The 19,370-nt window shown below is 35.0% G+C and overlaps 2 protein-coding genes across 5 annotated transcripts in view; one reads left to right on the forward strand and one right to left on the reverse strand.

Moving 5' to 3' along the window:
• The window catches only part of LOC136036204 (protein O-mannosyl-transferase Tmtc3-like), a 261,671-nt gene that overhangs the window by 173,269 nt on the left and 69,032 nt on the right, over positions 1–19,370 (reverse strand). For all 4 annotated transcript variants that reach the window (XM_065718290.1, XM_065718292.1, XM_065718291.1 and 1 more), the window contains 2 exons: positions 8,539–8,675; positions 2,498–2,579 (listed from right to left, as the gene is read on the reverse strand). In XM_065718290.1, coding sequence (XP_065574362.1) covers positions 2,498–2,579; positions 8,539–8,675 — 219 coding nt within the window. The remainder of the gene's footprint in view (positions 1–2,497; positions 2,580–8,538; positions 8,676–19,370) is intronic.
• LOC136036202 (nuclear pore complex protein Nup205-like) overlaps positions 1–19,370 on the forward strand; it is a 378,694-nt gene that overhangs the window by 154,741 nt on the left and 204,583 nt on the right. The window lies entirely within an intron of this gene.

Here is a 19,370-nt window from a genome sequence, read left to right on the forward strand (position 1 = left end):
CAACCATACATTCATCACAATGAAATATTTATTCAGCCGCAAATGTTAAGGAAAGAATTGGTAGATAAATTCAATTGGCAACTTTTTCCCCGTCTACTGAGCTGTCAGGATGTGGTTCTCAAATATTACTTCTTACATGCTATATGGTTAAAGTTTAAATTTAAACAGAAACTGCAAACACTGTATCAGTTTTCCTCAAGTATAGTTAAATAAAGATTACCTTCCTTCATACCCTCGTAAACGAATAAGATATACTTTTTACTTCCCTGTAATCTCTCAACCTTTTATTAGGAGCAGCAGCAACAGCTTCATGATATGCAAATCGTCCTGCGATTATTTTTCTCTTGATATAAAGCCGTCAATAGACGCTTTAAAAGAGCTTGCCACTGACAGTTTTAGTTCTACTACTACTACTAGTAAAAAATCACTCTAAAACAAAGCCACCTGAGGCCAACACAGCTGTGCACATTTCTAGTGTACCCCAATCTGTCCAAAGCTTCACCCTCTACACCTTCCCACTAAGTTTCAATTTCCTTTAAATCCTTCCTTATTACCTCTCCCCCTCCATTTGGAGAAGACCTACTTTTTGCTTAGACCCAGATAGAGGGCCAAAAGAACAATCTTTGGCAATTGCTGCATGCATAAAACATGCACTAACTATTTCAGCCGTTCTTTCATTATATTCCTAGAGAGTGGGATAGAACTAAATTTTTCATACAGCTAGTTGTTTGAGTCAAACAACTAATAAATTCAAACAACGAACAAATTCAAATGTCTGAATATTAAAATAAAAATCACGTAAAATCTCAATAAATAGAACTCCAGACTTTCGTCCTTACCATTCCGTTCAAAACTAATCTCCAGTTTTGTGTACACATACTTGAGAAAGTTTTTATTGTTTTGACCTTGTTTCGCTGCTAAATTTGAATTTCCCGCCAAAATCGAGCCACAAAATCGACACTCACCTCGGCAGTTGTTTGTCGAATTTGAGCCACAAAGCGAGCCACGAAAATCTTGTTGGTCGCAGAAACACACTTGTGGGCCACACGCAAGGCCACGGAAACCCTCTTTTCGAGGCACAGTCGACCCACAAACTGTTTGTGGGAGCACGGAAAAATGCCTTATAAAACGGCCATCAAAACTTGGACAAGTAAAGTTATATTTTGGGCAAAAAATTATCTGGCTTATTTTTGGCTTGTTTTTCAAAGGCTGCGGCTTACTTTTTGGTTCACGATCTGGCAACACTGCGCTTTACATATAGTAAGTCAGCCAAACAGGTACCTAAAACTATTGATAGACAATAGCTCTGAAAACGTAACAGTAGTTTAACGATTAAGGAAGAGTCTCCCTATAGCTGTCAAAGCACCTACATTTCAAAACCGTACTTGCCCCTAACTTCCTCCGTTCTAACGAAAATCAAACATCCAACATTCCACCTAATCATGGGAAGAAGTTTTCTGATAAAATATTCCGTTTCAGAGGCTTCAGGATGAAAGAACTTGCTATGAGCCAGCTTACAATGATTTTTGTCGCCTCAATTCTGGCACGTGTTATATGAAAAATCTCGCAAGAGTGGGGGGAAAGTATATATTTCTAAATATCAACATGATTTCCGCGTTAAAATACTCCTGATATAACTATGGGGATTACAAAATATTAGTAGCTAATTGACTCAACTCAAATATCACAAACTACCAAAGGCTCCAAAAGTCGAGAACTGAAAATTACGGATGCTTGAACCTAACGAGTAAAAAAGGGATTTGGAGGTCTATTCTAATAAATTCAGGTATTTGGACAGAGGTTGAAAACATACTACTGCTTTATATATTCGCCAATAAAACTTTACTTTAAGCAAATCCCAAACTTTATGTAGAATGCCTATTCTATCAACTTAGATATCAAACCACCTTGCAAAGAGCCTACCTACTAGGCTTTGTTGAAGTAGCATATTGGGGACACAAAACCGTGAATTGGTATTTTTACGCAGATAACATTATTGCGTTTACCGCAATATACCGTTCAGGTTAAGATACATTTCTTCCTTTCTGCAGTAAAAAATGAGTGTAGTGTAAATTCGAAACATGTAGTTTTGTCAAGCCTGGGATGTAGCAGTACGAAATTAAGGACTAAGAGACTTAACAAGAATAGGAAAAGCCAAGAATAGGACAATCTATATTGGTTATTCCTGGTATTACATTGCACCTGCAAGCAGAGTAGACAACGTGGTACTTATCCTATTGACCCCAAATTTCCATTGACTACAGAAAAACATATTTAACTACTTTCCTTCGAATTCTTAGTACCACATATTCATAACAACACTAGAATCAAGAAGAAATTTGTCTGAAGTTTTTTTAAGAGTATAATAGCAGCAGGAGTAAGTCCAGCATTAACAAGTATGGGTTTCTGGAGTAATGCTAAAAATAACGCCAGAACATCCACCACTTATCAGCCCTGTTTGTTTCAGCGGCTTTTTGATAGTGTATCAAGTACTTACCGCCTCAGTGTGAATTGGGTGCACAGCAAACAACAGAGCCGCTACAAATGATGTCGTTGGTTTCATAAACAGTGAGCACATCCTGAAATAAATACCCACTAAATTTGTTGGCTGTATGCAAAAAAAGGCAAGAAAAACATAAAAAAAAACGGAACTTGACGGACTTGAAGTGTGGCAAACTATGTTTTTTGCTATATATTCTCAACTATGGTTCTATACTGGTGTTTTACTATATCCCAAAACCAGTGCTGACAGAAAGGCACAGTTGACAACCTCATAGGGTTGCGGAGCACACCAGGAGGATGAAGGGCAAAACATTAATCAAATTCATTTTAAGCCAAACTTGTCTGATAATTTTCTGGAGGGCAGTCATTCCGACTAACATTAGGCACGTTAGACAACGCTCTAGCATTGTCTAAAGAACAGAGCCATGTACTTTCAATATGTATTTCTCCAGGCCAGTTCGAAGGGGCTCATTCGATTGGAAACTGAGTTCTAGTGCCCTTTTATTAAAAATGCTTTGACGGCGATAAACTCCCCTCCCATTCCCTTTTTTACTATCTGGTCCCACTAGATCCTCCATTATATCGAATCAACTGTTGAAATAGTCAGTTTGTTCAGAACAGTCAGATGATCTTTTGCTGTAACTATTGGTATCAAAATTCCATTTTTTTAGAGTTTCGGTTACTATTGAGACGGGTCGCTCTTACTACAGTTCGTTACCACGAACTGTTTGAAAATGTGGAATTTTGTACTTATTGCGAGAAGAAAGATCACGGACGCACGTTTGTTTTTTTTTTGGGTTGATCGTATCGACCACGTGGTCCTAGAATATCAGAAAAGGGTTCATTCGAACGAAAAATTAAAGTTATAGTGACCTTTTCAAGTGACCAAAATGAATGAAGGACAACTAGACCCCCACCCAAGCCCCTTTTTCTCAAAATCGTCCGATCAGAATTTTGAGATAGCCATTTTGTTCAATATAGTTTAAAGGCCGAATAGCTATGCTTTTGGAGATAACATGACCCCCCCCCCTACACTCCCTGGGGAAAGGTCTTTAAGCTATAAAATTTGTCCATTGTTTACGTATAGTGTTTATTATTGGGAAGAATGCATACATTTTTCGGGTGGGGGAGGGAATTTTCTGCAGGTGAGATTTTCCGCGGGAAGTCTTTTCGATTGGGAGGGTAGTATCCAGAGAGGTGATTTTTGTAGGGGAGTTTTGACACTGGGGGAATTTGCCAGAATTCCTAGGCGAAATTCTTTTTATGTCTTTCTTTCTCTTTGCTGACTCAATTTTACGCGTGGAGATGTTAAGGGTAACTGTCCAGGGTAAATTTTCACCAGGATTGAAGGATATACCCGTGGGGAAAAGAATTTTTTCCGTGGAAGTGGAGCCAAGATTTCCTGGCATTATTTAAAAAAGATCAGAAATTAAATATGATAAAACAAGTTTTTCAAATGAAAGTAAGGAGCAACATTAAAACATATAACGAACAGAAATTCATAAGTGTATGAGAGGGGTTACCCCTCCTCAACACCTCGCTCTTTACGCTAAAGTTTGAAATTTGTCCCAATTCTTTAAGAACTACTCCTGAAACAGAATTTTCACTTATTTAGAATAACAAAGAATCTAGTTTAAAAGTACTAAAAAAAATTAGCACGAAGAGCGAGATCTTGAGGAGGAGACAATCCCCCTTAAATATGCAATAATTTCTGTTCGTTTCACGTTTTAATGTTGTTCCTTACTACCTGTTGAAAAAAACTGGTGTTTTTTTTTTATTTATTTAATTTAACATCCACCGCAGTGGTTCACCGATATAATCAGATGACCTTTTAATAGATATAACATTTGAATGCATCATGTCTAATTGTTTTTTTCCTGGTATCTGAAGCCAAAAAATTGATTTTAATATTTCTATTTTACACGCAAAAAATAGAAATAAAAGTGGTAGTTTCGGAATCAGAAAAAATAAGGATTCTATTAACATTTGGAATAAAGATGAAACACTAAAGAGATAAATTTAACAAACTACGATAATTTGTGTTAGTAAAAAGATGTTCTAGTAGGTAAGTCATTTGAATAATTTTATTGATAACCATGTTTCTAGTTATTCAATGATACATACATTTCTTAGGTTATATTTTATATAATTTTAACCATTCAAATGACTGTCTTTTCTACCCAGTTTGCTGCCAATGAATTGTAGTGTTTGTCTTTTGCTACAGCCAGTATGAAGGTTATACTTTCTAGAGCTCCACACTGATAAATTTTTTCGCTCATTTTCTGTTGATTTTCCACACACGTTTCTCATTTTTCAAACTTGGCAGCTGCTAAGTCTTAAAATTGCATAGCCATATATAAAGGTCTATTTCGCTATAACTAACAACTTAACCGATTTAAAGAATCAGATTTTATTTTTACTGTCGTTGGTACTTTAACCTACGTTAAGCTGTATAGTACTTATAATTTATAGTACTCTATGTACTTATAAGCTTTAAGTTATTATTCATTTTAATTTCTGTTTCTTTCAGGTTTCATTTATACATTCATAATACTTTCTGTTCGTCTTACGTTCGTCTTATTAAACATCTTTATTTCTGCTTGTTTGAAGTTTTAGTATGGCTCTTTACTTTCCTTGTAAAAACTTTTCATTGGAAAACATTTTTTTCAATTAAACAAAACACGCAGCCATTGCAAAAAAACGAAATACCATATCAGGAAAATCTTATCAACATAAACAAATTTAATTAAACTTTTCACTATTCAAACTGCTGCGATTTGTCGGAGGAATCTCCACAACCTCATAACAGTATCATGTAAATGCAATTTTTACTTGACACTAAATTAATTCAAAATGTTTCAACAATAAGAAAGACATTCCTCCCTTGGCGTCTTTATCATATACTTCGTTGAAATATATTTTTCCAAATGAATGGATGCCAGGCGTCAAATCTCATATATAAATTGATTGAAAGGACCTCGCATGAAAGATTATAAAATTTTGCCCTGAAAATACACTGGGAGATTGCGACCCCACACCCCATACAAATAGACCTACAAACCTTTCTCTCCCTTTCCCCCTTGTGGGATGAAATCAGTAGCGTAATACTGTATAACAATTGACGCTGCATTTATTAAATAAAAAAAAACTAATTTTTTTAGCTGAAAGTAAGGAGCGACATTAAAACATAAAACGAACAGAAATTACTCCGTATATGAAATGGGTTGTCCCCTCCGCAGTCCCACGCTCTTTACGCTAAAGTTTTTAATTGTTTTAAAAGGTAGAATTGTGGCAAAGAGTCAAACTTTAGCGTAAAGAGCGAGGGACTGCGGAGGGGACAACCCATTTCATATACGGAGTAATTTCTGTTCGTTTTATGTTTTAATGTCGCTCCTTACTTTCAGCTAAAAAAATTAGTTTTTTTTTATTTAATTTCTGAACGTTTTTGAACTAATGCATGTTTGGTTTTGGCTCTCCGCACATAAATTATTAAAATGAAATTTATATATTAATTCTTTTTTTGGCTAAATGGCTTTCTCTTAGTTTTGATCAGACGATTTTGAGAAATAAGGGGTGGAGAAGGAGGCCTAGTTACCCTCAAATTTTTTTGTTACTTAAAAAGGCGACTAGAACTTTTAATTTTTAACGACCGTTTTTATTAGTAAAAAATATACGTAACTGAAGAATTAACTTACGTAACAAACTTTCATAACCTTATATTTTTATTATGTATACGAAGGGGTTTGTACCCTCGTTAATACCTCGCTCTTTACACTAAATCGTAAGTTTTGTCCCAATTCTTTAAGAATGACCCCCTGAATCAGAAAGGCGTTAGAATAAATAGTTGAAATTACTAAAAATACTTTAGCATAAAGAGCAAGGTATTTATCTTCTCCTAAATACCTCGCTCTTTATGCTAAAGTATTCTTAGAACCCGTCATATGCGGAATAATCTCTTTTCGTTTTAAGTTTCAATACTACTTCTTCCTTTCATTTGAAAAAACGTTTTCATGTTTATTTTTCATTGTTTTCTTACAGTGATGCTAGAGAATCCTGCGCCCTTTTCATTGAATTTTTATTCCCCCATGACAGATTCCTCCAAGGAAAGATCCTCCAACATAGCCCCCTCTCCTCAGCCCCACCCCCAAACAAAATAAAATCCCCCTGAAAACGTCTGTACACTTCCCAATAACCATTACTATATCTAAACACTGGTCAAAGTTTGTAACTTGCAGCCCCTCCCCCAGGGATTGTGGGGGAGTAAGTCATCCCCAAAGACATAGTTATTATGGTTTTCGACTATGCTGAACAAAATGGATATCTCAAAATTTTAATCCGTTGACTTTTGGAAAAAAATGAGCGTGGGAGGGGGCCTAGATGCCCTCCAATTTCTTTGGTCACTTAAAAAGGGCACTAGAACTTTTCATTTCCGTCAGAATGAGCCCTCTTGCGACATTCTAGGACCACTTGGTCGATGCGATGACCCCTGGGGAAAAGAAAAAAAAACAAAAAAACAAAAAAACAAAAAAACAAATAAACACGCACCCGTGATTTGTCTTCTGGCAAAAAATACAAAATTCCACATTTTTGTAGATAGGAGCTTGAAACTGCTACAGTAGGGTTCTCTGATACGCTGAATCTGATGGTGTGATTTTCGTTAAGATCCTAAGACTTTTAGGGGGTGTTTCCCCCTATTTTCCTAAATAAGGCAAATTTTCTCAGGCTCGTAACTTTTGATGGGTAAGACTAAACTTGATGAAACTTATATATTTAAAATCAGCATTAATATGCGATTCTTTTGATGTAGCTATTGATATCAAACTTCAATTTTTTAGAGTTTTGGTTACTATTGAGCCGGGTCGCTCCTTACTACAGTTCGTTACCACGAACTGTTTGAAAGGCAGTCATATAAAATGGACTGTTTTGGAATAAATGATGCGATCAAAAGGATATAGATCCTACAGATCCACAAGTGGCGCATAGAGTTTCGAGAAGCTAGTGTTGACGTTTCTGTTGCTGACACCTTTTTACAGAGATAGGTAGCAAGCATGTCCACAGCCTCGCGGCAGGGAAGTCGAACCCCGAGCCTCGTATTGCCAAGAAGAGCATCGGTCCACTGTGCTACCATTGGTGAATGAATGATACGGCAGCAACACAAAATACCAAAAATCAACAGTTCCATACGGCACGAAATCTTTCGATACTTTGAAAAGATCACAGCCACTTTAATTTCGGGTTTTTAAAAAGCTCTCTCTCAAACTTCTACATGATAACTACGCCGATATTATGATCCCGAGATAAAACAAATAAAGAGGCATCTAGCAAGCAATTTCTCAGAAAAAAGATGTAAAATTTTATTTTTTTTACACATAGGAAGTTGAAACCTCCGTCAAAGGGCTTTAGGACAGACTATAATTGATGGTGTAGATCGCAGGTCTTTTAAGGGCTGTTTCGCCCTTTATGTGTAATTATACGAATTGTTTTTCGCTCTGAACTTTTATCAAAATTTCAATTTCAATAAATTTTATATACTTGAAATCATCACAAAAAGGAAATTCTGATATACTTATTATCAAAAATTGGTTTTTGGACGAATATTTCCTTGCCTTGTCGAAATATATGGTTTGATCTTTTTTTACTTCTTTTTTGTCCACTGGCTGATATTACCCTTGGTTTTTCATTTATTTTTATAAACATTTTTGCTTTCTTTTTTGCCAAACATTATGTAAAGCCAGTGTGGTCTTAGAATGAATATACTCGTTTTGAGACGATTACTACTGATACAGGTTGCACTTTACTTACAATTCGCTGCCATAAATTGTGTGATGGACTTAACCTATTAAGCAAAGAGCTCACTAATCTCTAATTCAGTTCACCATAAAAAACACATTTATAATACATTTCCTGATAAACACAAGTACAACATTAGAAACTCCCCGTTTCCCCTGGGAGGATCAACAGCTACAATAAATTACACTAATACTCCCTGTGAAGAAGATAGTTACCCTACAAAAAGGAGCAATAACTGATACTAACCGGAAAAAAAGACATGTGACCCCTGCGTGAAGGAGGATATTCACCAAATGATATCCCCATGGTTCTAGCTGGTGGAGCCAATAGTTCCATCGAAATGTCAGGACACAAAGGGGGCGGTAAGATTTATGGCTCTGCTCCTTAAAATGAAAGAAAAATACAATCTTCTTAAGTTCTTAAAAAAAAGAACAAAAGCTCACGCGGGAGTTACCTACATTATATAAGATCAGAAGGGATCGCACAAAAAATACGCATTAAGTACTGCAAGACAAAACAAAAACATTGTATTTGCTCTAGTGTGGGAGTCCCTCAATGCTCTACGAAGGAGATTAACCAAATTTTAAAGGTAAAGCAATTCGTTCCCCTATCCTCGAAACTCAATTTCTTAGCTGATACATACTTATTTAGTTTCTTAGCATAAACGTCATTGCAAAGCAGTCCCATCATAGGTAGGATAATATATGTCCGTTTAAGTTTCAACGTCTCTCTTTACTTTCACATGATTTTTTTTTTTTTTCAAACTTACTTTCTGTCCATCTTTCAATCATCAATAATAAGTAAATAATATATTGCACAATAAAGGGCTTAAGACCAGAGCGCACGACTGCATGAGAATGTTACAATAGAAATTAGCTGATATCAAGTTTTTCAAAATCTTAAGGAGAATAGCTATGTCATCATTTTGACTTCAACGTTATGCAGTAATTTGGGCCCAAATTGCGTACTGCGGATCGTAAGAGAGAAAAGTGATCAGTTTTTCAGGATAAAATCTTTTTCACTTCTTAAATTCTACACTAGCTTTCGAAGAATTTCGTTAGACTGAGCCCTATCTCGATTTCTGTGACCCCTGAACTGATATAATTATCCCTGAAAAAAGCTCAGGGCAAACAATCGTTGTCCTTTACGGTTTTTGCCTTACACCAGACAAATTCCACGAGGTAGGGAGGGGGTCTAAAACGCTAAAAAGGATGTTCAGGCTGTGAATTTTACATTTTTACAAACAAAGAGGATTCGCTTGAAAAACATGGCTCTTTAGCGATGCCCAAACGCCTCCTCAATCTCTAATAGTAAAAATTAAAACAATCTTCCATTTTGCAAAAAAAAAAAAATACTTCAATAATACAAGGAAGGCTACCACCCCATCAGAATTCCAAAAAGAACAATTAGTTCCAATATATCCCTTCAAACGAAAAAAGGTTCAGGGATGAATTGCCATACCCTATCGTTTGGCAATGTCCCCCTAACAACCAAACTGTTACTTCTCCTTAGCAGTTATTATACGACTATGTAATGCTTTAAACGTATACACAAAGCCTCGAATGAATCAAATCAGGGAAATAAAGCTTCAAATTGTGTATAATAACTATTCATTCCGTAGGGCCAGCATAAATGTTTGAGGAGGAACGTGCCATCATAAGACAGTAATGATTGTCTCCCGGTGGCACGTCCATCATTAAATTATAGAACTTCTGAAACTGGGAGGTATTTATTTAAAGGTTTATGACAGGTTAAAACTGATTGACTATCTCTCAGTTTTTCTTCGACAAATCTTGCCACTATGGGGGGAAATGTTGTCATTTTGTACCAAATAATGTCAAAAATTGACAATTTGCAGTGGTTGATCCTTTTTTACACTGAAAACGGCATTACTATTTTGAGTTTTGGTTCAAATCGGTCCTGTCTCGACCTTTTATAACCACAGGTTTGATACGCTCATCCATGAAGATTAAAATAGCCATAAACATTATTATGTATCTTTCTCTTCCTCGAGGGTAGACTAACTAAAACAAAGTTTTTCGATGAATAGCAAAGAAGAAATTCAAAACTTAAAAGGAGATAATGAAAGATAAAGCAAAACTTAAAGCAAATAGAGTATACCGCTATTAACCGTTGTATTCCTCTCCCCCCCCCCATAAAAAGGTTGAATAGAAATTTTAAGCTTAAATGGATGCTTTCATCATAAACAATTTTTTTGTTGTCACCCCTCATGGCCATAAAAGGCTAGAGATTCGTTTGCATTTAACTGAAAACTAGATGAATTTTAAACCAATAGTTCAGTTAAGTCAAATTATTTTCTTCACATCTGAAACAAATGAACTTAATAGGAATGTTGAAAATGTATTTGCATGTTAGACTATTAAAACTACATTAACTGTCGCCAACATTTTGTTATCAAACAGTTCGTGGTAACGAACTGTAGTAATGAGCGACCCGGCTCAATAGTAACCAAAACTCTAAAAAATTGAACTTTGATATCAATAGCTACATCAAAAGAATCGCATTTTAATGCTGATTTTATATATATAAGTTTCATCAAGTTTAGTCTTACCCATCAACAGTTACGAGCCTGAGAAAATTTGCCTTATTGAGGAAAATAGGGGGAAACACCCCCTAAAAGTCGTAGGATCTTAACGAAAATGACACCATCAGATTCAGCGTATCAGAGAACCCTACTGTAGAAGTTTCAAGCTCCTATCTACAAAATTGTGGAATTTTGTATTTTTTGCCAGAAGACAAATCACGGGTGCGTGTTTATTTGTTTGTTTTTTTTTGTTTTTTTTTTCTTTTTCCCAGGGGTCATCGTATCGACCAAGTGGTCCTAGAATGTTGCAAGAGGGCTCATTCTAACGGAAATGAAAAGTTCTAGTGCCCTTTTTAAATGACCAAAAAAATTGGAGGGCATCTAGGCCCCCTCCCACGCTCATTTTTTCTCAAAGTCAACGGATCAAAATTTTGAGATAGCCATTTTGTTCAGCATAGTCGAAAACCGTGATAACTATGTCTTTGGGGATGACTTACTCCCCCACAATCCCTGGGGGGGGGCTGCAAGTTACAAACTTTGTCCAGTGTTTACATATAGTAATGGTTATTGGGAAGTGTACAGACGTTTTCAGGGAGATTTTATTTTGTTTGGGGGCGGGGCTGAGGAGAGGGGGCTATGTTGGAGGATCTTTCCTTTGAGGAATCTGTCATGGGGGAAGAAAAATTCAATGAAAAGGGCGCAGGATTCTCTAGCATTATTATAAGAAACCAATGAAAAATAAACATGAGGGGCTCTAAAAATACTTTAGCATAAAGAGCGAGGTATTTAGGAGGAGATAAATACTTTGCTCTTTATGCTAAAGTATTTTTAGTAATTTCAACTATATATTCTACGGCCTTTCTGATTCAGGGGTCATTCTTAAAGAATTGGGAATTACTAACGATTTAGTGTAAAGAGCGAGGTATTAACGAGGGTACAAACCCCCTCGTATACATAATAAAAATATAAGGTTATGAAAGTTTGTTACGTAAGTTAATTCTTAAGTTACGTATATTTTTTACTAATAAAAACATTCATTAAAAATTAAAAGTTCTAGTTGCCTTTTTAAGTAACCGAAAAATTGGAGGGCAACTAGGCCTCTTTCTCCACCCCTTATTTCTCAAAATCGTCTGATCAAAACTAAGAGAAAGCCATTTAGCCAAAAAAAAAGAATTAATATACAAATTTCATTTTAATAATTTATGTGCGGAGAGCCAAAACCAAACATGCATTAATTCAAAAACGTTCAGGAATTAAATAAAAAAAACTAATTTTTTCAGCTGAAAGTAAGGAGCGACATTAAAACTTCAAACGAACAGAAATTACTCCGTATATGAAATGAGTTGTCCCCTCCACAATCCCTTGCTCTTTACGCTAAAGTTTGACTCTTTGCCACAATTCTACTTTTTAAAGCAATTAAAAGCTTTAGCGTAAAGAGCGAGGGATTGTGGAGGGGACAACTCATTTCATATACGGAGTAATTTCTGTTCGTTTTAAGTTTTAATGCCGCTCCTTACTTTCAGCTGAAAAAATTAGTTTTTTTTTTATTTAATCGGAAAAAGAGTCCACGGAAGTACAAAGCAACGTTTCGTATTTAATATTACAATGAAAAAAAAAAGAAACATTATTTATATCAATTGCAACTGACAGCCCAGTATCTGAGGCGCGAAAACACCGCCTTTATTTGTGACAATTTCTGTTCGTTTTAAGCTTAGCTTCGGCGCTCATTATAGCTGATTTTTATTTTAGCTCCAATTTCTCCATTTATGGCAATATCAGCGTGTTTTAGGTTTTAATCGTTTTGGATATGTGCTATTTTCTTCTTGTTAAATTCCTATTTTTTATTATTATTTTCTTTTCCTTTTTAGAGAAACTTTTGTTGTTTCTGCGTAATTGTGTAGTAATGATTTTTCGACGTTTTTGTGCATTAATAATAGTAATTTTAGCTACTATACTTAGTTAGTTATAGCTGTTAATGCCAATTAATAACTGAAGCCTAATAGCAGTAATTTTGGCCTTTGTAGCCTTACAAAGATTTAGGACTCTTATATTGAAATAAGCGCCTCAGATTTAAAGCCTAAAATTCACTTACATACTAAGTTTGGTGAAAACAAAACTCTTTTGGTGAAATATGAACTTTATATTTCATTTTTTACTTCTATATTTCAATACTATCTCAGATTTGCAATTAATAATCTCCTTAAACACCAAATTTGATGGCATCCATTCACAAAATGTGCACTCCATTCATGAAATGTGCATTAAATCAACTCTGGTTTTGGAGTTCCAAATTAGAATATTAGTCTTAGTTTTGTAATCAACCCTCATATCGAGGCTCAAAACCCTCATATCGTAAAATTGCAAAGAATCATACAATATTCGTGAACTATGTATAGTTAGTTTTTATTTAAAACAGCGAAAATACGATCTTTACAATTTTTAATGATGGACATTTAATCAATTAGGATCATGCTTTAAGTAATTTTGGAATGACCCATGATACAAAAGAATAAAATTTGTCTTCATACGCAAAGTTTACAGTGAAAGGCGAGAGGCGTTGTACGAAAGTGCTTGAGTGAAGCGGGGTTAAGGGCCCTTATTTCGACACTCCGCTAACAGAGATTTGAATTTTTTGCATGAGGATGATTTCAACAATGTGTGAAATATCTTAGGCACAACTCGGATGAGCTAAAACTTTCACGTGGTGTCGGAGCGGGAAGAGAGCAAGGGGACTTGCTCTCTTACCTGAAATTTTTTCAGGGAAAAAATTCATTTTATGAATTTTTTCGCAAAGTTTTGAATTGAAGGAGTGAAAGGTTATAAAAGAAATTGTCTCAAATACAGCTGAACATTCCTTGATTTCATACCCTCTACGGGACTCAGAAGTCCCTTTACATCAGCAACGATGTAAAGTGACAAAAAACTGGTGGTGCCAGGTTTAAAACAGCATATCTGGCAATTTTTTCGGAACAATAATATTAATCAAGTTGAAATTTTTGGGTTTTGGCGGAATGCTCAATGGAACACAAATTTGGATTTGGAGGATAGTGACTCAACAATTTTTGTTTTTTATCAGCCTAGAAGTTTTTTTACTCTATAAACACCTCTGGGACTACAATCTATCCATGATAAGGTATTAATGTAAATCGAAAACATACTTGACCAGATTATGAAAAAAGCATATCTGAAACGTCTCAGGACGACTTGGGGGGAGAAGTTGAAACTATGAGGGTATTAGTTTGGGCCTAATAGACTTCAAATTTGGCCTTAGGAGGAGAGGACAGGAAAATTGAAAGAAACTATTAGCATTCAGATTATCAAAACTGCACATCTTCAATATCTTATTGTTGCAGGGAGTCTTCTTGCAGGAGCAAGAAGATTCCAAATTGTGTGTTTAGGGTTAGGGGAAAAAGAAGCCAAAAATTTATTGTCTACGGTCCACCTAGAAAATCTTGCACTGTTAGTCTCAGTAAAATTTAGACAATATCCATGTTGAAGCATTACGTTAAATCAAAAGGTAGCATCTATATTCTGGTTATCAAACTAGCATATGCGTTTTATCACAGATAAGGCTAGGGGGGTTGATTTTAAACTTTTGGTGTGGAGAGGCCAAGTAAACCTCAAATTCTGACTTGGTGGGATGGGGCAGGGGTGAATAAAAATACATTATGTGAAAATGGTATATCTGCAATTTCTCGTGAAGAGATCGGGGAATCAAGTTGACGCTTTCAGAGTGTTGGGAGGGGAGGGGCAAGGGAACTTAAAATATTATTTTTCAGAGGGATGAGACAAGGCGGCGAAAACAATTTCGTACGTAACCTGGCAAAAATTTTTACACTATAAGCCTGCCTTGAATTTAGAATCTATTGAAGTCAAGCAATCTAGGGCAGAGAGGGATGGGGAGGGGGTGAAAGGATCTTTGCAATACCTCGATAACGGCTTGGAGGATCGAGTTCAAATACTCAAAAGGTCCAGTGGACCCAAAATTTTGACTTGGGGGGAGGATACTAGAAACATGATAAGCATCCGATACCTCTAACTATCTTGCTCTATGACTTACCTCCACTTACAGCAGTACTAGGCGATTAAGCCTCACCCACTATGACACCTTGTGGAACTTCTACACGCATGGTGACGTTGTCAAGTAAATCTAAAGACACCTTGTTAACCCGGTTTGTCAAAATAGAGTATTTGCGATACTTGAGGAATGGATTGAATAACTGAGTTGAAACTCCCGATGAGTATTGAGTTGAAACTATATAGTGTTAGATGAAAACAAGCTAAGAGGACAAATTATTTCGAAAAAATCTGCTGTAATGCTTTAGGATACCCCATAAGGAGACAAAGAAAATTTCTTTTCGGTCGGCTTGAAACTTTCTGGGCAAGTAGACTGGACCAAAGGGAGGCCAATGAAGACGATAAATTTTGGAAGAAAAATTTTATTGTATCGATTCACAACGGAATTTTTTTTCTCACTCCGCTGGAAAAAAATAGGACGTGCAAAGGTAAACTAAAATTTAAAAAATGGAAAAAAAATTTAGGTATTATTGATTTGTGACACTTTTTTATTAAGACAACTAAACAAAGCGAATTCAGGAAACAATACAAACAGCTCTTTTATAAATGACCTTCACCTGCATTTATTTAAACGAACCAACCGTTAAAACAAAAAGGACCTAAAAATGTTTTCTCTAATCAAACGGTGGATTATAATACATGTATATTTAGGGGTGTCTACAGGATGGGGTCATGATGACGTCATCCCAATGCAAATTTTTATTTCGAGTTAAAAAATTATGTAAATTTCCAACCTTAAGAATATAGATACCAGTCCTTCCACTCCAAATTTTATAGTAGAAATCAAACAGTTCGTGGTAACGAACTGTAGTAAGGAGCGATCCAGCTCAATGGTAAACAAAACACTAAAACATGGAATTTTGATGCTAAAAGATGCATCAAAAGAATCGGATCTCCATGCTGATTCTAAATATATAAGTTTCAGCAAATTTAGTCTTTTTCATCAAAAGTTACGAGCCTGAGAAAATTTGCCTTATTTTAGAAAATAGGCAGAAACACCCCTTAAAAGTCATAGAATCTTAACGAAAATCACACCATCGCATTCGGTGTAGCAGAGAACCCTAAAGCAAAATTTTCAAGCTCCTATCTAAAAAAATGTGGAATTTCGAATTTTTTGCCAGAAGACAAATCACGGGTACGTGTTAATTTGTTTGTTTGTTGTTTTTTCCCCCAGGTGTCATCGTATCGACCAAGTGGCCCTAGAATGTCGAAAGAGGGCTCATTCTAACGGAAATGAAAAGTTCTATTGCCCTTTATAAGTGACCAAAAAAATTGCAAGGCAACAAGGCCCCCTCCCACGCTCATTTTTTCCCAAAGTCAACAGATCAAAATTTTGAGATAGCCATTTTGTTCCGCATAGTCAAAAACCATAATAACTATGTCTTTAGGCATGACTTACTCTGGAGGAGGCATGACCCCCTCATGATCCCTGGGGGAGGGGCTGCAAGTTACAAACTTTGACCAGTGTTCACATACAGTAATGGTTATTGGGAAGTGTACAGACGTTTTCAGGGGGATTTTTTTGGTTTGGGGGTGGGGTTGAGGGGAAAGGGCTACGTGGGAGGATCTTTCCTTGGAGGAATATGTCATGGGGGACGAAATATTCAATGAAAAGGACGCAGGATTTCCTATCATTACTATAAAAAAAAAATGAAAAAATAAAGATGAAAACGTTTTTTCAAATGAAAGTCAGGAGTAGCATTGAAACTTAAAACAAAGAGAGATTATTACGCATATGAGGGGTTCTAAAAACACTTTAGCATAAAGAGCGAGGTATTTAGGAGGCGATAAATACCTCGCTCTTTATGCTAAAGTATTTTTAGTAATTTCAACTATTTATTCTACGGCCTTTCTTATTCAAGGGTCATTCTTATAGGATTGGGACAAAACTTACGATTTAGTGTAAAGAGCGAGGTATTAACGAGGGTACCAACCCCCTCGTATACATAATAAAAATATAAGAATATAAAAGTGTGTTACGTAAGTTAATTCTTAAGCTATGTATATTTTTTACTAATAAAAACGTTCGTTAAAAATTAAAAGTTCTAGTTGCCTTTTTAAGTAACCGAAAAATTGGAGGGCAACTAGGCGTCCTCCCCCACCCCTTTTTTCCCAAAATCGTCTGATCAAAACTAAGAGAAAGTTATTTAGCCAAAAAAAGAATTAATATGCAAATTTCATTTTTATAATTTATGTGCGGAGAGCCAAACTCAAATATGCATTAATTCAAAAAGGTTCAGAAATTAAATAAAAAAAACTAGTTTTTTTAACTGAAAGTAAGGAGCGACATTAAAACTTAAAACGAACAGAAATTACTCCGTATATGAAATGGGCTGACCCCTCCGCAATCCCTCGCTCTTTACGCTAAAGTTTTACTCTTTGCCACAATTCTACTTTTTAAAACAATTAAAAGCTTTCGCGTAAAGAGCGAGGGATTGCAGAGGGGACAACCCATTTAATATACGGAGTAATTTCTGTTCGTATTAAGTTTTAATGTCGCTCCTTACTTTCAGTTAAAAAAAACTAGTTTTTTTTTATTTAATAGCCTTGGAATGCCACTGAGCAAAACGTCGGCATATCAAACAATTTGAAAGAATACTAAAATTTTACCTAAAACTTAAATTACAATCCAACATTTCAGATCTTAAGCAATAAAGGAGAAAAAAAATTCACAATATAACTATCCATAAGAAAGCAAGGAAACTAAAAAAGAACATAAACTAATGTTTAAAAAAATCAACAATACATTTTTTCCATAAAAGAATAAAGACCTATACTAAACACAAAAGGAGCAAATATAGATTCATATAATAAGTCAGAATTAAAACAAACAAAAATAACAATGAATACATAAATAAAACCTAAAACGAACAGAAACTAAGATTCACAATTATATTGAACTTGAAAATTACAGATACTACTATGGGTATAAAGATGAAATATAAAAAGAGCATAAATTAAAACAAATAATCAATTTAAGCTTAAAACAAGCAGAAATTAGCATTAACAGAAGTGGGACTTCTATCCCGTTAAACCCTCAAAATTTGATAATGTCGCACACGCTTGACTGAAAACAAAATGTGTTTTAAATTGGATTCCTTTTATCACTACAGCATTGGAAAATCAATAATTGCTGAAACTTCCAGGAATTGATATCGTAACATTTAAAAAAAAAACAATTTACTTTCATTAGTCTAATATGCAGGAAATTTGTACTGATACTTTCTTCCTTTGAAACACATTCCTTTCAAAAGTGTAGAAAACCAATTTAAACTGCTTTGTATTAAACTGTTAATTTATACTGTTAAAATTGTCCTTGAATGGTTTACATTTACCGTACCAAAACTCCTATATTGTTTTGTGTTTTCAGTAAAAAGCTAGTTTTCAGTAATCCTACAAATACAGGAAAGTACCGCCAATTAATTTATTTGCAGTACTTATATTGATATGTGTTATATAGGCTAATAATTTCTGTTTGTTATAAGTTTCAACTTCGCTTTTTACTACCTCGGAAAAACTTTTTTTCAGATTAATCTTGCCTCGTTTTTTGATTAAAATTTACTTTAGAAACGACAATGCCATTATCTATTTTATTTATACAGAATTATTTCTGTTCGTTTTAAGTTTTACTGTTACTCCTTAGTTTAAGTTGAAAACTTATTCTTTTATCCAATTTCTAATCACCTCTAGTCTAGGGAAGATAAGAAAACTGAACCCTTATTAAGGAGCTGAACAAAGAAGCCGTATAAGAATTGAAGGAAAAAATAAGTTCAGAGTGGAAAGAAAAATCAAAATATAGTGTCGTTTCTTTTTGCAAAATAGAATAATAAGAATAGAATAAAGAATAAATAAAGAATAATAAAACAAGAAATTCATCTTTAATTCTTAGTTTTAAAAAATTTAATTTAATAGCATTTAAGAAAGTAGCTCCAGGCAAGTACCTTCGACACGAAAGGTTAAATAATCGGACAGGTTTGTATATCGACATCCTAGTAGAAAATTTTGCTACCTCAACAGAAATGTGCCTTTAGGCTTAGGGAGTTATTTGACTTGTCCCTATACAGAAAAGTCACTCATTACTTAGAAATGAATCGAAATTTAAAAAAAGATAATTTTCTTGTGCAGTTATGATAAATGATGCTATAAACTAAGTTCGTTTTTATTTCAAAATTTTGGGAAGGATTACCTGAATTCTCCTACAGAACTGTTTTCATTTATCTTTCTTCCTCTTTGGATGTACAGTCTTACGTATGAAGAGAATAATACGGTTAAATTATCAAGTAAATAATTTGAATTAGTACGTATAACAATAAGTAATCCTTCTTTTAATATACAACTTTGAGTTGTTCCAGAACCACATATCTGCGCTTCTCCAACCACCAAGTGGCAAGAGATTGGGGTCAGGGGTGTAATTTGCTATGGAACGGAGGGGGCAACTGTCCCTCCCCAGACCTCA

Source organism: Artemia franciscana, chromosome 15, assembly GCF_032884065.1.
Source record: "Artemia franciscana chromosome 15, ASM3288406v1, whole genome shotgun sequence".
Classification (NCBI taxonomy): Eukaryota; Metazoa; Arthropoda; class Branchiopoda; order Anostraca; family Artemiidae; genus Artemia; species Artemia franciscana.